Source organism: Boleophthalmus pectinirostris, unplaced genomic scaffold, assembly GCF_026225935.1.
Source record: "Boleophthalmus pectinirostris isolate CB_2022bp ecotype Guang Dong unplaced genomic scaffold, ASM2622593v1 HiC_scaffold_5, whole genome shotgun sequence".
Classification (NCBI taxonomy): domain Eukaryota; kingdom Metazoa; phylum Chordata; class Actinopteri; order Gobiiformes; family Gobiidae; genus Boleophthalmus; species Boleophthalmus pectinirostris.
The window spans coordinates 36097111-36118752 of NW_026571404.1; the positions used below are offsets into that span (position 1 = coordinate 36097111).

General features: G+C 40.0%; 1 protein-coding gene across 1 annotated transcript; it reads right to left on the bottom strand.

Moving 5' to 3' along the window:
• Window positions 1-2794: 2794 nt before the first annotated feature.
• Window positions 2795-5267, bottom strand: LOC110153149 (early growth response protein 2b-like). Its single transcript, XM_020917021.2, has 2 exons — window positions 5005-5267; window positions 2795-4682 (listed from the first exon to the last, which is right to left on the bottom strand). The coding sequence occupies exons 1-2, from the start codon at window positions 5153-5155 to the stop codon at window positions 3652-3654; spliced, it is 1182 nt and encodes a 393-aa protein (XP_020772680.1). The 5' UTR covers window positions 5156-5267; the 3' UTR covers window positions 2795-3651.
• Window positions 5268-21642: the final 16375 nt, after the last annotated feature.

The window sequence follows — 21642 nt, forward strand, 5'->3', positions numbered from 1 at the left end:
AATTAGGATAAAATCCTGGCAGCTGTGGTTTGCCAGAACTTAACCGTTAAATGAAGATACAACATTTCCTTCAATTACAGCAAAAATTGTATTGATACTGTTGATTACAAAGTTACATAATGTGCTTATTACAATATTTTACCATAAAAAAAGTTTTTAAATGAAATTGATTTACCTGAAAATTTACATTCAAATTTCTTATTTTTTAATGGTAATAAAACTAATAAATAGTAATAAACTAGGGTTTAAACTGGGTATATATATATATATATATATATATATATATATATATATATATATATATATATATATATATATATATATATATATATATATATATATGTTACTAGAGTAAAAATAGGTTCTTTCCTACAATAATGTCATTTAGATTTGCATCAGGTACAAGGATTTGAATATTTATTAGCAAAACTTTTGTTCAACTTGTTTTGTTCAAAGTTCAAACACATCATAACATGTAAAATAATAGAGCTCGGTCATTCCAGGTCAACTCAACCAAACTTAAGGCTCAAAAAATACTGAAGAAACAAAACAGGTGAACAGATGTAATCAAACACAAACGGAATGAACAGAGGGAAGATATAGAGACTGGATGAACAGAGAGAGGATAGAGAGAGACGCCCTGCGAGGATCAGGGAATAAGTGGCAACTGTAGGAAAAACAGGGAGGTAGCAAAAGGAGGACTGGGAAATGGAGCTGGACTCTTGACAATAACACGTAATTGTTGAAGTTACTCATCTCATTCAAGTTGACCTGAGTCTAATTGACAAGTGATGTGCTTTTTTCGCCTCGTTACTTTACCACAATCATTAAGATCCACACAATTGTAGCTGTGAGTAAAATAAACGAGCTAAATGCAAGTGAAGTGTTAGATTCTAGTGTTCGATTTAACAGAGCAGTTACAGAAGTCCTTTTACAGAAGTGGTGACGTTATGGTTGTGTTTAGACTTCTTTGTAAATGATGTCGTATTTTAAAGCATTGTTCATGACTAACACAGACCAACACATGCTATTTCTGGCTATTCCACATAACATAAAGTTTCATTACGTAACTTTTCTGGTGAAGGGTCTATTTTAATTTGCTGCTGCTGCATGATTTATTTATTTATTTATTCATTTTTTACACTGATGGATTATCTCGGTCAGCGTATTTGTCCGATGATCTCAAGATCGGTAGCGCAATCCCAGCTCCCGTGGATGAATGCTGTTGTTGTGTCTTTGGGCAAGACACTTAACCTAGCATGTAAAAGGATGAGTGGTTCCTTGATGCAAAGCGCTGTGAGTGCCTTGAAAGTGGAAACGAGTTATGCAAAAATAGTTAAGACACACAATTTTCACTTAAATTGGAAAGTCACATTTTTGTTGTTTTCTAATAAAACTACAGCACATCATGTCAGGTTTGTGAAGTCGTAGTGTACAGTTTTGTGACATGTTTATTGGCCTGTTTACATGAGAATGCTTGCAGGGAAAAAATGACAATATATTTTATTGGAAGTGCCTTTTGTTTTAGATGGTGACGGCATTTTGGGGGCATAAAAAGGCAAAAATCTGAAACCACCCTCCAGAGTGGAAAAGTTGAATACGCTCCACCGTAATTTTTCCGTCTACACTGCCCAAGACGCAAAACTCTGGTCAGATCTGCTCATGTCTCGTATGTGTTTACATCACATACATACACTACACAGAAACAAACATGGCAGATCATTTCCATGCGTCGGACCTTCGTGTTGCTCTGACAGCTCTAATAAACTTACAGGACGCATCCCAACAAATGAAAAGAATCTGCAGAGATACTATTAGTAAACAGAGAAGGATCTGCAATTACCTCTGTCAAATTCTGGATGCACCACGTCGTCGCAGGTGAGTAAGATGGATATGGACGAGACCTGGAGAACCATTCGATGGATGAACAACTTTGTGGAAGGAGTAGCTGATGAAAATGTGTGGCGTGAAAACTTCAGTATGCCCAAAGATGCCCTTGTTGCTTTAAGTGCAAACATACCCAGTCAAATTCTACACACTTTTGTGTCATCCTCCTGAAAACGATAAACGTGGAATAAAAAGTGAAGTCACGATGCCACTTTTGCATCTTCTGTTCAGACCGTCATCATATAAACGTAACCTTTGTATATTTATGGAGAATTGTCGTGTGGGAGCATGGGGGACATAGGTTTGTGGGTGAAGTATTGGACAAAATTTTACCACTGACTGCAAGGAGGGTTTTAATATGGCCCGGGAGAGATCGCTAAATTACTCAAACATGCATGGATGACATTTAAAACCTCTTCAGGCACGTTTTTGATGAGGGAACTTTAAAACATCGTAGAAAGCTCCTCTTTAACGTTTATAAACTAATCCTATGTTATGTCTTAAAGGTGCACTGTGTAACTTCTAAGGTGGAGGGTTTGCTACTTGCTTGTTTCCATGGAGATGTGATTTCTTTGCCTGGAATATTCCACAGTAGGGCATTAAACACATCTCCCTTGCATCTGTTTAATTGCAGGTGTTTTATAGCCCAAAAATAACGTAAAAAAAAACATGAATTCTTACCATGTGCGGGCTCGCTTCTCCATAGATCTGACCATTCACCTGTCTCCATTGTGATAACCAAGTTTATTTCTGTACTGTCCACCAGAAAAGTGAACGTTTAAGGCCTACTTGAGTTGGTTTTTACTTGTGTGTAAAAGACTTAATGCGGCCAACTTCTTGTCTAAACATTTTATATATAAAAGTGACCTCCATCACCGCAGATATACTCAGTAACCATGACGACGTAAACAATTGTACAAGAGAACTTTTAATTGCATCGACAAGAAGCATCATCGGTCCAGCACAGTCAAAGCTCCGGTGCTCGGCTTGTTGCATAAAAATGAATTACCACAAACACAATCGCAAATATCCTTCAGTCTCTTCCAAAAATTACAAACATTCAAAAATACAAATCTTTGCCAAACAGGAATAAATGACCACGCTACAATCTGGTAACAACCTCCCTGGTGTATAAAAAACAAAAAGACATCTACAAAGTGGGAAAAACAGTCTGCAGAACTTTGCATCTGAGTTCAATATTCAAAAGAATGTTCTAATTCCTCCCAAACAGTCGTATTCAAATGTGTTCACCTGTTTAGTGGTTTACTTTGTTTCAGTGTGGTGGTGGTGGTGGTTGTGGTGGTGTTGATGTTGGCGGCTACAAATTGGTTTCAATTCAAATGAAATACTTCATTGCTTAAATAGATTAGTTTTAGTGTTTTGCATAAGGACGTTTTGCATTCTTACGTGGACCTGGACTCCAAATCCCTGAGTAGCAGCAGCACAAACTGTAAGCAGACACAACACCTTGCTCAAGAGCACAAAAGCAAGCTGTGGGTGAGGGTTCATGTGTGAGTGTGTGAACTGAGAGAGGGGCTGGTGTGGGGCCATGCTGCACGTGCATTCTGGATTCTCATAAAGGCATGTTGTGGTGGTGGTTCTGTGGTGTGGGTCTCACGGGGCACTTGAACACTCTTATGTCAGATCTGTTTAATAAATATACTGTGACCTGCGGCAGTGCGCGGTTCAGATACATGAGGAGTGCGCGTGCAGCAGAGGGCCGGGGTTCAGTGTTTGCACGGTTAAGTCCATGGCACGTGGGGCTTAAGAGGAGCCGGAGGCCTTCTTGTCCTTCTGCCGCAGGTGGATCTTCATGTGCCGCCGCCGCTCGTCGCTGCGCGCAAACTTCCGTCCGCACTGGTCGCAGGAGAAGGGCTTCTCCCCCGTGTGCGTGCGGATGTGCGTGGTCAGGTGATCGCTGCGGCTGAAGTTCCGCATACAGATGCGGCACTGGAACGGCTTGTGCCCCGTGTGGATGCGCAGGTGACGACTCAGCTCGTCTGAGCGAGAGAAGCGGCGGTCACAGCTCTCCGCGGGGCACGGGTACGGCCGCTGGTGCACGGGCGTCTTGCTAGGCCTGTTGGGGTACTTTCGGGGCCGCAGTATGGGCCTTAGAGGCAGGCTCTGGTGAGCGGGAAAGGCCGTGGCCATGGGCCCCTCTGTGGATGCGCCTGGTGCGCCCAGGGTGAAGTTTCGGATGGTGTTGAGCGGTGTGAGAGGCGGGGGCACGCGCAGTGGCTCCAGGGAGTACGGGAGGGATTTCCGCTCCTCCCGCTGGCAGCTCTGCGGGTAGAAGCCACTGTACTCGGGCACGAAGGACAGGAGCGCGGCCCCGTCCACCGTGGGCTGGGGCGCGTGGTAGGACATGGCGCACGCGGACGAAGCCATGTACGCGCTCTGGTCCTGGTACAAATCCCCACTGCACGAGTAGGACGGGGCCGCGTGTGGGTGTGCATGTGAGTGAGCGTGCGCGTACATGTGACTAAGGTCCGGCTGCGCGTGCGCCATGACGCCTTCCCCCGCGTGCTCTCCCTCCGCCGCGCTCCCTCCTGAGGATGTGTAGGTGTCCGGTGGAGACGCGCACGGAGACGCCCCCGCAGAGGTGAGGTCCGGGACAGTGATGTCTGCGCTCACCACGTTGATCAGATCCTCAGTGGTCCACGGCCCTCGTGCGCTTCGAGAGTCCACGGAGAACTTGGCCGTAAAGGACAACGGCTGCGTGCGTAAAGTGGCCACGTAGTGCGTCAGGTCCGCGTGCACAGGTGGTTCGTCCTTCTGGCTGAATGTGAGGGCACCTGTGAGACAGAGATGAGCACGCGCATTAGGACACATACACATACACATACGCACTATTGTCACAGTGAGTTTGACTTTAGGATGGAGTGAAGGCTCCGTGTCTTATTTGGAAAGTGACCAGTGAATACATCTTTTTATTTGGTATAAGCTCAGATCCGCGCTCATGTACGTGCGTGTGTATCTACAGTGAATACAGCACAACATCGTGACTCAAACACAACATCACTTCAGACAGACACGTATCGTTTCATTTTTACGCACGGCACTTTCCCCAAATGCCCCACACTGACACAGCCCGATTCGGCCCCACGTGGGACTTACCGGCTCCGTTCTTCCCCCCATACTCCTCCTCCTCCTCCCCCATGGGCTCTTCTTTAAACACGACCCCCTCTGTGGAGAACACGTCTTTGGGGATCACGTCCATGAGACTTCCATAAGACGCGCACACCTCGTCTTCGGTCTTCGCCGTCATTTTGTCCGCGTTTAGTGAGACCGCGTCCCCTCAGATCATGCCTCCTGACTGCCTCTGGCTTTTTGAAGCGGTCCCCATGTTTTTATTCCTCTTGCGCGTTTGTAAATAGCTCCTGGCCGTCGTGTTAAGATTATAAAGGGGATCTCTGGGTGTCCCCCGTGCGTCACACACCAAATATGGACTAAGGAGAGGGAACTCCGAAAATAGGATGACACGGTTTGATGTGACGAAACCCAAATAAACAAAACCACACATTTTTACGCACTCATTTTTCAAACATATTTTAATTCAATAATCATTTCTACGCTTTTATTCAAATATTTGGTAGTTTGTGTGTCGCGTAAAGGTGAAAGCAAGTGGTGCTTCGGAATTCCGGTGGCTCCCCTCTCCATACAAGGCGTGTCCGGTGATGCGCGAGGATCCCCCGTGTGCGTAAAAGGCTGGTATCCGGGTAAACGGTGCCAGCGGAGCCCACACAGACGCTCGCGGCGCGGAGGGAGCTGTTTGTTTGGACCTGTCAGCGCGCACTGCACACGTCTATTGTTGGCGCCTCAGATGGATGGCTTGATTACCTACAGGAGAACAGTGTCTGTGCGGGGAGGACCACACGGAGACAGCTGGTTAAGCAGTTTGGTTAAGCTTTGCCCAATGAAAAGATGCACGTGGGCGGATGGTGCAGGCCTAATTGAGATTTTGGTTTATCTCGGCTGTCTTTAATTGTGTTGTAACGTTTAGAATTATCGTCAGTTAAAAGGAGCTGGATGCAAGATTTTGATTTAAAATTTCATAAACTTCTGGCCCCAGTTATGAGGTAAACATATTCAACACAAATATAGTTTTTATGGCTGATTTAGTTGGTTTAAACCTCAAATGGCCCTCTCTGATCTGAATGGTTAAGGTTCTTTCACCAGGTTCAGTTGTGAGTGTGAATATTTTGAACTCTGGTGGTGAAAAAAAGAGTTTAAGCTCAAAGAAACACTGCTGCAGAAATGTAAAGCAGTGTCTGTGTCCTCCTCTGTGTGAACATGTTTAGAAAGGGGCTAGAAAAACACAGCGAGGAACTGCAAAAAGTTCCTACAGCGTGAAACCCATTTTGTAAAGTGGTTAAAACACTCAGAGCCTTGTCCCTCAAATAATTCTATAATAATTGTGCAAATGTACATTTTATTGATACATATTAATCATCCATATTTGGACTTTGCTCCCCTCTTTTCCTCCGATTTACACTAACTGTTCCATATTTTGACATCAGAGGCTCAGAGTGTTTGGGTTCAAGATTTCCAACATGATGGTTCCAAAGCTGCACCTACAGTTTTCTTTCACAATCAATAAAACAAAAATTGCTCTACGTAATTTTTCTGGTCCTTGTTCTATGGAGATGTAATTACCGTGAAATGTTTCACTTTCTCGACAAGCAGGTGATGTGACCTGGCTAAATTACAGGTCAGATCTGTGGAGAGGTGAGCCTGCTTAAAATAATTCATCTTCTTCAAGGCGTTTTAAGCAATATTAAATCTGTGATTCAGTAAGTGCTGGGCAGATATGTTTAATGCCATAGTGTGGACATTGTAGGCAGCGTAATAATATCACCGTGGAGACAAGCAGGTGCGGGCCTCCCATCAGGAAAGTTACCTAGCGCACCTTTAACTAAACGCAGTGACATGAAAATTTAAGTCTGATGGTCCTGTGAGTTTAGATCTATGTGTGATGGGCGATTATTTTTTCCATGGGGCCACATGAGAAATGTGGGGGCCGGGCAAAAATGTTTAACTCAATTCTGCATAATATTAATTGTATTTCTTTATAAAAAAGCAGTAAATATCATTGTTTTGACGAGCTGCTCAGACTGGTGAGAGCTTATGTGTGACTAAGCAATGAAAAATTTAAAAGTGAGGATGACTTACAAAAAATGTCATTACAAAACACTTCTAAAATAAAAGCAATGCAGCTTTAGTCCATGCATGAGGTCAAATTATAGAATATGTTTATTTTGTAATTCCAAATGATCTTAAAAAGACCAAGTCAGAGTCAGAGGGCTGTGTGGCCCCAGAGCTGCACAATGCGCAGGTCTGCTGCACAGTGTTTATGTGATGGAGTTGCTGTGTCAGTGTGAAACAAATTTCATGTCTATGATCTATTATCTAACCTAAAATCTGATCTAACTAAATGATCTCTTGTTATACATGTCAACAGATAAAACTTTTGCATAGAAGCCCCTTATAGCACTAAAATAATCAAAGCTAGTCTATCAAATTTGTCAGCATCTCTTTAAGTTATGACTTGAAGTGCAAGACATAACATTTCCTGTCTTGGTTTAGTGAGATATTTCCTGTTGTGATCAATATTTATCCTCATTTTGCATCAGTTAAGTGACAGATTGTGAGGAAAATGTTGAAAAGAAAAGCAAAAAGATCCAAAAAGTAGTGCTAAGTTCTAAAACAGAATCCCTCTACCTATGTCTTCTACAGTTTTTAGTTCATTATGGAAAAAAAGGTGCACTATGTAACTTTTTTGGTTTGGGCTCCGTCACCTGCTTGTTTCTATGGATATGCCATTGCTCTGCCTGGAATGTTCCACAGTGTGAACAGCTCTACATTATATTTACTCAATTACAGGTGGTTTAATAACTCAAAAATGCCTCGAAAACCAAACATTCTAACTGTGTGCGGGATCGTCTCTCCACAGATCTGCCCTGGAAATACATATTGGTCTGGATTAGTCTCCATGAAGATAGAAAAGTTTAAAACCATACTGTGAAACATTGTAAAGAAAGTAATAACATCTCAACGAAGAAACATGATGAATCATTTAAAGAAAAGCACCGTCCACCAAAAAAGTTACACAATGTATCTTTAAATATAATGATGAAATGTGTGTTAGTGAAATGAATAGTCTAACCTGTCATATGCACTTTAACCTCATGTCACTGTGAGTATTTTAAGCAGCTATTACAAAAGATTGACTCAATGTGTGTCAACAATTAACTATATTTAGAGTTATTTCCTTTTTCACAGCAAAGGTCAGTGAGTCCCGTGCTACTATTACACTGGCCTATTATTACCAAAAAAGGAATACTGCTACACGTCTATACTCTTTAACCACCGTCTGTAAGTTGATTTATTTCTCGTTATCAGTAGATTGCAGATGTGAAACCTGATGAAAGTGGTCTTCTGAATCATCCATGCACATCTGAGTAAACTTGCATGTTGAGCTATTTTGCATTTGAACCATATTAGGAGTAAGAATTGATTTGTGGACAAAATAGTGAAATAAAAAACACCAGGATCATGTAGAGCGGTTTAATATCATAGACTGTATATATAAATGGACACAGCTAACGCACTAGTCGCTGCATTCTAAATAGGAAGTGAGCACATGGGCACTTCCTGCTCCTTCTGACCCTGGCTCCTATTGACTTACACTGGAATATTGCTGCCCTTCTGCTGTATTTGTGCTATTTTGGTCATAAAATGTTTGTATTAACCCGCTCTACGTGATCCTGAGATTTTTTTCCTGCTATTTTGTCTGTTAAAAAAATCCTATTCATAATATTGAGCCTGGCTCCAAATTCGCCCCTGTAATCGTTAGCAGCATATTTCAGTCTTCTCTCAAATATTAATGAAGGAGTGCTTAAAATGTAGATGTGGAAACTGTCTGACCTCACAACATTAGGATTCATTCGCTTGACGGTAGACTGGTACTTTTTTATTAAACCAGTCACTGCTGTTTGGTCGTGATGTATGTAATGCGTCGCTAACTGGTATATTAAGCTTTTCCCAAATCCTGTAGGAAGAAGGACAATAACTTCTTTCCCCTTGATAAAATTCACCAGACATTCTCTTTGTACCAGTTTTAAATCCTTGATCTCGGGAATCATTGCCCACACACTGGTTGGCGAACACTGGTTGGCTGGTGCCCGGACTCACACTTCTGAGGTTCTTGCAAAACATCTAGTGCAGGAGTGTCAAACTCAACTTCACAGAGGGCCAAATTTAAAAACTGGGACTAAGTCGTGAGCCAAACTAAATATTTATTGAAAAATTTCAACAACATCTGCATGTTTTCGCTTAAACATTGAATCCAGCACAAACATATTATAAAATAACAACATTTTAAATAAATAATGTCTGTATAGTCTATCTGTAGCCGGCAGGCAGCTCTAATACATATTTGATTTGATCTCATAGGCCAAATATAATTATATCGCAGGCCAAATTTGGCCCCCGGGCCTGAGTCTGACATGTCTGGTCTGGTGTATTCCGATTCTTGACCTAGTCGCTGAAGGGAAATGAAATGGAGCGGAGGCACTAGGTGGCAGCAGCTTGGCTACTTAAAAGAGAGGTAAATTAACTATCATCAAACTAACAGAATATCTGACAAAAGACAGTTTGTTTTGAGTTTAGCTGTTTAGCTGTTTATCTGTTTTTTGTTTATTTTGTTGTTGAACAAAATTTGTTTTCACCAGTACCTATACTACATATCTAATTATAGTGTTTTACTGTCTGAGATTCAGGAAATTCACTGTTAGCATGGTAGCATTACCGTCAAAGCAAAACTTGGCTCTGATGTCTGAAAGTTGTGAAAAGAGTGTGTGGAGACCAGACTGATATCCCTCTATATAAAACATACAGAAAGTATGAGTTTGGATTTGCCAGGCCTTTGAACCACTGCAACCTTTTTAAAAAAAAATGAAATACTTGTGTTTTTCACATTTTTAAGATAGTAAAAATCAGGTACTACAGCGCTTTTTAAAGGTCCTATATCTCTTGTGAGATTTTTGTCATGTTATAATGTTGTTTCCTCATCAAAAACAGACCTGGAGTTGTGTTTTGTTTCAATCACACATGTATAAGTAATCCACCTATTATACATCTCCAAAGCTCAAAATGCTCTATTCCACCTTGTGATGTCATGAAGTTTTCAAGTTACCAGCTCCTTTTACCTCAATAGAGATTCATTTCAATGCAATTCAATAGAGATTGATGATTCCAGGGCTGAAATTATTCACATGATTCTAGTGGAGTTTAAAAACACAGTGGGGGCACTTCCTGAATTACTACATGACATCACAAGGTGGAACAGAGTATTTTCTGTTTAAGAGAAGAACTCAGGGTTTGTGTATTAAACATGTGTGAATGAGACAAAACACAACTCCAGGTCTGTTTGTGAAAGAAACATTAGAACATAGTTTAGAGAATAGCGTCATATGGGTCCTTAAACGATAAAAAATACAATCAGTGTTCATGGAATTTCTCAGTATATTTCCAAATATTTTCTCACGTCCTGAGATCCACCTGACTGTGAACGTGTATTATCCTTGGTTCTATTTTGGTCTCCAGTCTCCTTCTGCTCTTGTGGCTGTTCGGCCCTGAAAGATGACTCAGCCTAGACTTGAGTGAACACTGACATATTCACACAGTGAGCTTGATGGTACAGAGAGAACAGGAGGAGGAGAAGAGGAGAGGGAAGGAAGGAGAGACAGCTGAGGGGAGACAGAAAGAAAAGGGGAGGGAAGACAGAGAAAAGAGAGAGGGAGAGAGGGACATAGGAGAGAGAGTTGAGAAAGGAGAGAGAGAGAAATAAAGAGAGAGGGAGAAGAGGGGAAAGGGAGAGAGAGACAAGACAAAAGATTGGGAGAGAAGTGAAGATCAAAAAAGAGAGGGCAAGAAAATAAGAAAGGAGGACAGAAAGAGGGAACCAGATAGAGTGAAAGGCAGAGAAGAGGAAGAGATGGAGAGATGGGAGAGAGAGAGAGGAGAAGGAGAAGAGGAGGGGAGAGATAAAGGAGAAAGCAGATAGGGAGGATGAAAAGAGAGGAAGGAGGAAAGGAGGAGGAGGAGAGGAGGGAGGGAGAGAGGGAAAGAGAGACAGATGAGGGGAGATGTAAAGAGAGAGAGAGGAAGGAAGATAGAGAAAAGAGAAAGGGAGAGAGGGAAATAGGAAAGAGAGTTGAGAAAGGAGAGAGAGAGAGAGAAAGAAAGAGAGAGAGAGGAAGACAGAGAAAAGAGGGAGAAGAAGAGAGAGGGAGACAAGACAAAAGAATGGGAGAGAAGTGAAGATCAAAAAAGAGAAGGCAAGAAAATAAGAAAGGAGGACAAAAAGAGGGAGAAAAAATAAAGAAAGAGGGAACAAGATAGAGAGAAAGAGAGAGGAGGAAGAGATGGAGATGCGAGAGAGAGAAGAGAGAGGAGGAGGGAAGAGATAAGGAGAGATGAGGGAGAACGCAGATAAGGAGGCCGAAAAGATAGCGAGGAGGAAAGGAGGAGGAGGAGAGATAAGAGACAAAGAGAGACAGAGAGCGAGGGTGAGGGAAAGAGAGACAGACAGAGAGAAGGAGAGAAAGAAAGAGGGGAGAGAGCAGAGGAGCAGAGGCTGTGAGAGAGAAGAAGGCTTTTGAACGCCCACACTTCCAAAAATGTTGTTGTGTAGAGATTGTGTGGCTGCCGCCCACTCTGTGACAGATGGGGGCTCACGCACAAACACACACAAATACACACACGCACACACACACACACACACACTCGCACACAAACACACAGGCCTCCTACTCACTACACACTACTGCTACTGCTGCTACTGCCTTATACTGGCCTTCCTGTGAGTTCCTACACACTTATATGGGACAAGAAGAGGCCATTGTTTCAGGTTATGCAATCTATTTCAAGTTTAGGATGAGAGGGCTGTTCCTTTACGCCTATAATACTAATCTCATGTTCTGTTGTCATTTAAATCACAATGTACATGATATATAATGGGAAAGATGATACAACACACACATTACTCACTCCTGCTTTGAAACAAGATGCGCCGGATACTGTAAACTCAAATATACAGGGTGTCTGAAAAAATCTGACATCATTTCGCAGGCATCATTTAGGCAATTCTTGTTGAAATAACCTCAAATTTGCACAGAATGTATAGAAACAGATCAAAACTTTATATTTAATGTTTTATTTTGGTTGTGTTTTCAGGAGCCATGATGTTCACTCCCAAAGAGAAGTCATTTTGCGTCTTGGAATCTGCTCAAACACACTCAAAATCTGGAAAAACTTCACCAACTGGTAAACTAATTTGGACTTGGACTTGGACTTGGGACTTTGGACAAAAATGTAAAGAGGAAGGATCTGGTAGACCAACATTAACATCATCATTGAGCTAGACTTAATAGTTTTAAAGATAATTGCTTTTAAAATGATGTAAATTTTTTGGACACCCCGTATATTTGAAGATTTGTCAGTTTATTAGATCATTAAAATAAAATGTTAATAGTACAAGTTAAATAGTTGAATAAGTCTGAACCGTACCATACCAAAACTTTAGCTGGTCAAAGTGCTGTACACAAACACAGGATAGACAAGGACAATCGCAGTACACAATACAAACGCAATACAACTACTAAAAAAAAATAGAAAACAATAGTACGGCCGCTGCCCCCCACAATGGAAAAATAAAATAAAGGATGTGTATCTTATGGAGCAAATAACTGCAAGATTACAAATGAAGACAGATTTATTCATGGACAAATGGTCTTCAATTCAGGCCTATATTTCAAATGGATGACTATCGTTTATAGGACTTTTTCTGTTATAATATAGTGTATGCGTAGTGCATAATTATGAATAGTAAATGAGGAGACAATGTGTATGACTGCATCGACACAGTAACTTTATTGTCATTTTACTTGTATTATAACTGCTGTTTCATAACTATATGGCTTGCACCAAAAATTATTTAATAAAAATAAGTAAAACAAAAAGAAAAAAAGAAAACAATAGTACAGTACAGTGCAGACAAGTCATAAATAAACTTAAACTATGTTAACGCTACTAATCCTGTAACGATTTGTGCTTCTTTTTTCCCTGGTAGTGCTGTCACTGTTAGTTCAAAGATGTCTTTAAAGAGGACGTATTGTGCTGGTGTCTGCTCTATAGTTATTATCCATGACACCAGTGCATCATTATGTTAGAATTTGCATATTTTAAATCTCAATATTAATCTAAAACAATTTAATAAAAGAAACAAGTGCGCTGACTTCTGCGTTAGAAAACTGTAGAGTCCAATGGGAGCTGACGTCCGCGTGAATGTCAAGAGTCGGCACCTGGATAAGCTACATATCACACTCGCGAGTAGTGGATTTTTTTCATTCGTACAAAATGATTGCATGACGCTGCTGAATCCTGGCGCCACCTAGTGCCTTCGCTCAATTTCATTTCTCTCCAGCTAGTAGGTCAGGAATCAAAATACAATAGATGGAGTTCGGGCACCAGCCAATCAGCGAAGAGTGATATATTCAGTGTTGTCAATGATTCCCTTGATTGAGCATTTAAAGCCGGAATAAAGAAAATGTTTGGGGAATTTCATCAAGGGGAAAGATGTTATTGTCCTTCTTCCTACGGGTTTTGGGAAAAGCTTAATATACCAGTTACGACCAAATAGCAGCGGTTAAATGATAAAAAGTACCCGCCTACTGTCGAGCGAACGAAATCTAAGTCTGCGAGGTCAAACGGTTTGTACAAAGTGAAACAAAGTAAAAGAGGCTGATGAATCAGGCCAGCTGAATCCTACATGTATCATAGATTAGGAAATTAAATTGGAGAACAAAGTAAGTACGTCACAGTGAGCATGTACTGTGGCGGTGAAAACGGGTCAATGGACAGAATGGCGTCTTGAAAATAAGCGATTAAAGATTACTCAAACATGTACGAATCACTCTAAATAACACTTCGGGTGAGTAATTGGTGAAACAACTATAACGCGGTGAAAAGCTCTGAAAAGTTACATAATGGTTCTGCTTTAAATGTGGCAGTTACAATGATTTACTATGCCCACAGTGAATGCTTAGACTGACAATCATGAGTAAATCTAATATATTATGAGCCATTATAGGCCAGACGTAACTTTATAGCATCACATTGCCTTTAGTAAATTGCATTTGAGATCTTTGAATTTCACAGGTCATAAATAATGTTGTACTGATGGGAAATATATATTATACTTTACTACTTTCTGTATTTCCACAATAAAAGATCTTCAATTATACCTATTCAAATCACACTGTGCCACTGCCACTCGTTATACTGTCACTTATTACGAGGGATGCACCAATATGAATATCGGCACTGATCCAGGAAAATCTGTTAGATAATATCCAGGCTGGGCTTTTAATCGGATGTAATAAGACTGTAAGACTGATCTGGGCCCAGTATATCTCAAAATATTTGAAGTTTAACTCATACAAAGCTGTTATGTAGGTACTTGCAGGAGAAATAAGTTACATAACACAAGTGGATCAAATGTGTTAACTGTTCAGAGAGAAAAAGTGGCATTTTCAGTCCCTACACTGGAATTTGTTAATGTTTGACACTGGAAGATACTCAAAGTCATAGTATTGATATCGGTATTGGAATAGAAGTAGAAAAGCTGGATCAGTGCATCTTTACCTATTGCTGTGTTTTAGATGACATCACAACCTTCTATAGGCCGATGATATTTACCGTATTTTCCGGGCTATTAGGTGCGCTCTTAAGCCTCCAACCCCATCAAAAAACAATCCAGAGCGCCTTATACACGAATCCACTCAGCACGACTTCAGTAAACTAAAAGCGCACGCAAACAACACACGGAGCAGACAGCGACCGCACAGCGAAACACACCCGCAGCCACACTCATCACTTCGCGCGGACGAGGAACGGAACGAAGGAACGAACCGAAAAAAGCGAGTGCAGTGTGTCACTTCCAGACACAACTGAACAACTGAGTCACTGCGAACACGCCGACAATCCAGCGGTCCCAGACAGCACCCTCCCTACACGCCACAAATGAACACAGCCCAGAGTCACCGTGAACGCGCCAAACAAACAAAACCACTCACCCATCACACTGTTGTGTTTCGCTTAAAGTCAGGTGCGGTTTATTTGTGATAAAAGTTCGAAAATAGACCATTTAATGACAGTGCGCCTTATAATCCAGAGCGCCTAATAGCCCGGAAAATACGGTAATACAGATGTGGGGCAGCTAAAATAAAAACAGATAAAAATGATCAGATTCAACATTTGTGAACAGGGCTGGGTATCATTAAGAAGTTGCCGATACGATACATACCTTGATATATAGGCCATGATACGAAACATGTCTCCATACAGTGCACTTTTGATTTGATTCGATATACACTACTGGTCAAAAGTTTTAGAACACCACACTTTTTCAATTTTTTTACTGTTTAGTGTTGACCAAAACGTATTCTAAACTTTTGATTGATGAAAGTGTCCACCTTTGGCAGATAAAACAGCTGAACACACTTGTGGCTCGTTCTTTTCACAATAGAAATCAAATATTCTTCAGAAAGTTCTTCCCAAGTCTGTTGCAGAATTTTCCATAAATGTGTGGCACTTGTAGGTTGCTTCACTCTTCTGTCCAGTTCATCCCAAACCAGCTCGATGGGGTTTAAATCTGGACACTGTGCTGGACACTCCAGGTTTTCAAGCTTTAACATCTTATTCTTTTTTCCTGAGGTAGTTTTGTCAGAGCTTGGACTTGTGTTTTGTATCTTTTATCTTTTTTCTAACCTCTGGCTCTTCATTGGACTTGTATGACTTGAATTGCAATAAATAACTGGAAAAATTAGAGTGTTCTAAAACTTTTGACCTGTAGTGTATTTCATCATCATAAAAGTCTTTGTGAAACCACTTCTTGTGCAAAGTTAATATAAAACACACCCATTTTAATCATCAAAACTGTGAAAATGTCAGCTGTGTCGCATAAATGAGTTTCCTTCCTCTAAACAAGCAATAAAACTGTAGCACTGTGAGAAAATCATTTAGTAAAAGATACCAAAAAATACTCTTGGTAATATATTGATACAGCCACCCATGATACCGATATTGTATTGATACGATATATTGATATTTTGATATTTTTGCACACCCCTATTTATGAATTTTCATTGATTTCAGGCAAAAGCAAAATGTAATCAATAACGTATAATATTTAATACAGATGGGGGGGCAGCTTCAGTTATTATAGTTGGAATGCAGATTTGTGTTGTAACGATATCCAAGTCTCATGATACGATATCATCACGGTATGAACCTCACAGTACGATATTTATTGCGATATAGTGAGAAAGCTTACAATATGGTGGGGAGTATTTGATAAAATTTTCTTAATCGATCATCGGGAGAATTAACTATCAATTTTCGATTAATCATTAACGTTTTTATATTCAAATTATCATCATTATTATTACTATCTGCACTACTAATAAGCATAGATAAATTCAACTTTACAACATATAAACCGTAACCACTCTAGAGCCACATCAGTCCATTTGACAATAGAATGTGTTTAATTCAGCTTTGCGCAAGTCCTACAAAAAACAAACTTTAAACCGCATGGCTAATTTGCATAAACTAAGCGAAGAAAAAAACAGCTCTTGTGCGGTGATGCGGTTCAACTTCTGTCAGACTAAAGGACGCGACTCAGTGGAATATGCACAGAAACCTATATTTGGTGTGTCAATAAAAAATGAACGTAATCAACAAAATTCTTAATGATCAATCATCAATTAATCAAGTAATCATGCCCATCCCTAGTGGAGAGGCTCATGATTAGGGATGTAACAATATCCAAATCTCTCTGTACAATATTTTCACTATATACATCTCACAGTACGATATTTATTGCAATATTTTGTGGAGATTAACTAAATTTAATATGCGACCTTTTCCTCTTAAAATGCCTTGACAAGACTTAATCCAAAGAACTAAGACTTAAAAGTGCTTCAACTGTTATTTCTTCTTGTAGTCTACACTGAAATGGAGCAAAGGATCATGGTCTATGTAGTTCACGGTGTCATTTTTTAGCTACTGCTGCACCACAACTCTTAATTTAAGTAAAGACACTTGTAATTCGATATATTGTGATGGTCCACGATATTATTGTGAGAACTCTGACGATACAATATCATGATATTTCGGTTATTGTTACATCCCTAGTTGTAATACAGTGAGTTTTGGGGTCTAGTCACTAATAAAAATGATTCAACATTCATGAATTTTTTGTAAATTTCATGGCAAAGTACACTGTAATCAATCTGTCTCTTGCCCTTCCATCAAAATAAGTGCTGTTTATTTCCCCGCTACACATGACGCTTGTGCTGCTCGCTGTCGGAACGTGCATGTTAAATCTGAGTTGTAAAGCTTGTATAGTAAAGCCTGGTATCGTTTAGAATTTTCTCCAATGATCAATGGCCCCGGCCCTCTTGTCAGTGTAATGTATGGTTTTCGGAGCGGGCTGACGCTGAGATTTGGAAATGTCCCAAACTGCCTTCCATACTTGCACATAGCGAGTCCTCTCTAATGTGTGGTGAATGTGTGTGCTGACCCCGCCCCCCACCCCCCCCCCCCGGTCCCCTCCTGGCCGCCCCCCCCCCTCTCCTGTGGGACCCTGGCCTGTGCACCCTTCGCCCACGCTCTTCGGGGCACTGGGCCTGGTGGGGGGTGCCGGTTTTGTGTGCGGCCGCTCGGGGTGTCTGCCGGGGGTCCAGCGGCTCCGCGCACCCCACCACGCCCATTAATCATCTGTCATCTGCGCGTTTGTTTGTACCAATCTTTGTCTTCGTTCTTAAACCATGGCGACTGCGCTGCCCGCCTGACGATAAAGCTGCTACGGAAAAACACTTAATAAGGCCAAACCTACTAATCATTCGTAAACATTTATTATTATTATTATTAAAGGTGCACTGTGGACCTTTTTGGTTGGGGATCCGTCACCTTCTTGTTTCTACGAATATGTCATTGCTCTGCTTAGAATGTTCCACAGTATGACATTAAACTGCTCTACCTTACATTTATTCAATTATAAGTGGTTTTATAGCTCAAAAATACCTAGAAAAACAAACATTCTGACTATGAGTGGGGTCGCCTCTCCACAGATCTGACTTATAACTACTGCAAGGTCTGGTTTTGGTCTCCATGAAGATAAAAAGGTATTAAACCAAACTGTGAAACATTCCAGACAAAGCAATAACACCTCCATGAAGAAAGCATTTGACGGACCCTCTACTAGAAATGTTACACAATGCATCTTTAAACAATCATTTACAAAAAATTACCAATTCATTCACAAGTTTTTCATAATCATATACAAACATGGACAGGACAAAAAGTGTTATTACTAATTGATTAATTCATAAATGTTTACTTAGAAACATCCATAAACAATTCACAAATGTTTATTAATCATGTATTACTCATGTACTAATAATGACATACTTGTAATTTTTAGTAAATGATTCGTTGTCATTTTTTTTTTACCATAGAAATGTTATTGCTTTGCCTGGAATGTTTCACAGTATGGCAGTGAACGTTTCTATCTTCATGGAGACCAAACCAGACCTTACAGAAGTTACAGATCAGATCTGTGGAGAGGTCGACCCTGCTCAGTCAGAATGTCTGAAGAAATGTGATACCAACCATGCCAGCTTGACTCATAGTTCAATATATGAAAGCTGGAACAATATATTTTTTTGGAGTCAATATTTATCACATGGAAGAACGATAATTTCCTTCACAAGCAACAAAATCTACTATCTTAATTTGCATAAAAACTGCAGAAAACTGTACAAAAAAGTTCTGAAATGTGACTCTTGTATTAGTTTGTCAGTTCAGATGTCAGTCTTTTTGTCAACTCTTCTGCACGTGTTTAATATGTGAACTTTGGACAGAATCCTAGCATTAAAACCACAAAAATCAAATCAAAAATCACAATTAGACAACGAATTACAATAAATTACAATCAAGATTCAGTTGACAAAGCAGTAAGAGACTAAAATTTGAACTGGTAAACTAATACACGAATCCAATGTATTTCAACACATTTGTAGAAGTTTACACTACAGGGATAGCAGCTTTTACACTGAATAAGACCCCATGGAGAGACAGGGAGGGCATCTGACACACAGGGGCATGTTTGTAAAGGTGTAAATACAGGGTCAGGAGCTTTGGCCTAGAATAAGATCCTAGGGAGAAGATAAGATTAATACTTTGTAAACAGTGGTAGTATTTGAGGGTTGTTGATTTTAACTATTGAAACTGTGATTTTTAAATTACTACTAGTACAGATTAAGATCAAACTGGACTATATGCATTAAAATATATGATATATATCTTTGCAGGGTTTTAGATGTCATCACTGCATTCTATAGCCCCATAATATTTAATACAGATTTTGTTGTAATATAGTAAATTATCGAGTCTAGTCAAAATCATCAAGATCAGCTTCAACATTTGCAAATTTACCTTTTGGAAATTTCATGGCAACATACAATGTAATGAATGGGAAATCTGACTCTTGCCTCCATCTGACTGTTTGACATTATCAAATTTTAGAATCTGAAAATACCCAATTTCAGTAAGATTTGGAAAATTAGTACTAAACAGCACCTTAAAGCTGCATTGTGTGATTTTTCTTGAGGAGGGTCCATCAAATGCTTTTCTCCATGGAGATGTTTTGCTTTGACTAGAGTGTTTCACAGTGGTTAAACCTTTCTATCTTCATGGAGACCAAACCAGATCAAGTTACACGTCAGATCTATGGAGAGGTGACCCCCACTCACAATCAGAATACCTGTTTTTCTATGTGTTTTTGAGCTATAAAACCACTCTTAACTGAATAAATGTAAGGCAGAGCTGTTTAACTTCACACTGAGGAACATTCAGGGTAGAGCAAAAAGTTCCACAGTGCACCTTTAAGCCAGCGCCGCCTTATATAACAGGCTAATGTATTCTCTATAATTATATTTGCGGCCCAGATAAGGCAGTGCCCATGGGCTGGGGGTTTGACGTGTGTTGATCTATGTGGTCATCTGCTGTCCGAGCCTTTACTATGACCCCAGGACCTCCTCCTGACATGTCATTATTGTAATGGGAAAATTACACACCAAAAACTGTGTATGGAGCCAATGCCCTGACAAAGGCCGGGTCCTCCTCTGTCCGGACTCACATTCAGACGGAGACAGGAGAGTGTTTTATCTAATTGGAGACATGTACAATTAGAATATCGAGGGTATAATCTAGTGAAAACAATTTGAAAAGGATGCAAAGAGAGCAAATAAAAAAACAACAACAATGTGCTCTTTCAAATAATGGTATATAGTAGGGCAGGAAGATTCATCGTAATTGAATAGAAATAGTAATTTGAATGCATACTTTTCTCCTCAAACAACAAAATCTCCTGTCTTATTCTGCATAGAAACTGATAACCTTGTAGTTTAGATCTGCACAAACATGTTCTTTGCGTCAATTCTTCTGGAGACATTAAAAAAAAAAACAATAAAAACCTTTGAACATACTTGTATTATTGTTGTCAGAAAAACTGCAGTTACATATTATTTCCAAAAAGAGGTAATTGTGCATTACTGTGTCTTATTTTTACAGTCCATTCACTTTTTGTGCAAAACATGAACCTAAACCAATGCATATTTTTATTGATTGAATAATAAAAACTAGAAACAATACATATGCGTCCTTGACCTGTCCTTCAAGCTGATCTTTAGTTAACCAGTTTTGATGAGAAAAGACATTACCATTTCAGTAAACATGATAAATAAGATACACAATGTCTGATCAATGCCTGAAAACGTAACATAAGGTCACACATCAGGGTCTCTGGGTTGTACAAATCTTGTTTTTTCCACAGATTTTGAAGTACGTTGTAGAATAGAAAGGTTCGGCTGCATGCCGTATATACTAATAAATAATATACTACATAGATTATGATTTCAAACAACTTCAAGACGTCTACAGCTCACACAACAACACAAAGGCCAACCACTTTTCTGTTAGAAGAGGCTATTCCAAGTCTACAATGACATCACATATCACTATCTGCAGCTTTAGTTTGAAATCACTCAAGTTAACATTTTAATTTCAGTAACTGGGCTCTCACAACTCTGGGCTATAAACACTGTGAAGTCGACGTTCAAACTGTAATGTTATATTCACGGTTTTGACAAAAGAGGCGTATTCACTGCGTTAATGACATGGAGGGTAACGGACTATTGAATCTAAGAGCAGGTTTTGACATTTATAAATGGGCCTAATTTACCTCACTTTATTCAGTGAAGGTCTGCGTCAAAATGCTTTTGGGAAACAAGCGGAACAGCCATGTTTTTGTCTAGAAGGCCAGTTGCTTAATGAATTTTCAGTCTACACCGTTAAACCTTTTGACTATATATTTCTGAAGTTATCAATGTATTTACCAGTAGAAGCTTTGTATTGTTAATTTTACACTAATAGCCTCCTATTTTATGCTTGGATTAATTGTTGAGCTATTGGCAAAATTGATCTGCTTAGTAACTGGAACGGGTCAAATTATCTGTGAGTTTGAAAGAGCTTGGTACTGGACATCAAAAAATAAACATTATGATTTTCAAAACCTCCATGTTTGGTGAAAGTGTGCAAAAGTCCATAAATAGAGATGCAATCAAC

What these genes read in the sequence shown, in the direction of transcription:
- LOC110153149 (XM_020917021.2), bottom strand. Translation starts at nt 5,155, where the DNA reads ATGACGGCGAAGACCGAAGACGAGGTGTGCGCGTCTTATGGAAGTCTC. An exon ending in TGGGGGGAAGAACGGAGCCG is followed by an intron (nt 4,683 to 5,004) that starts GTAAGTCCCACG and finishes TCTGTCTCACAG; the next exon opens with GTGCCCTCACATTCAGCCAG.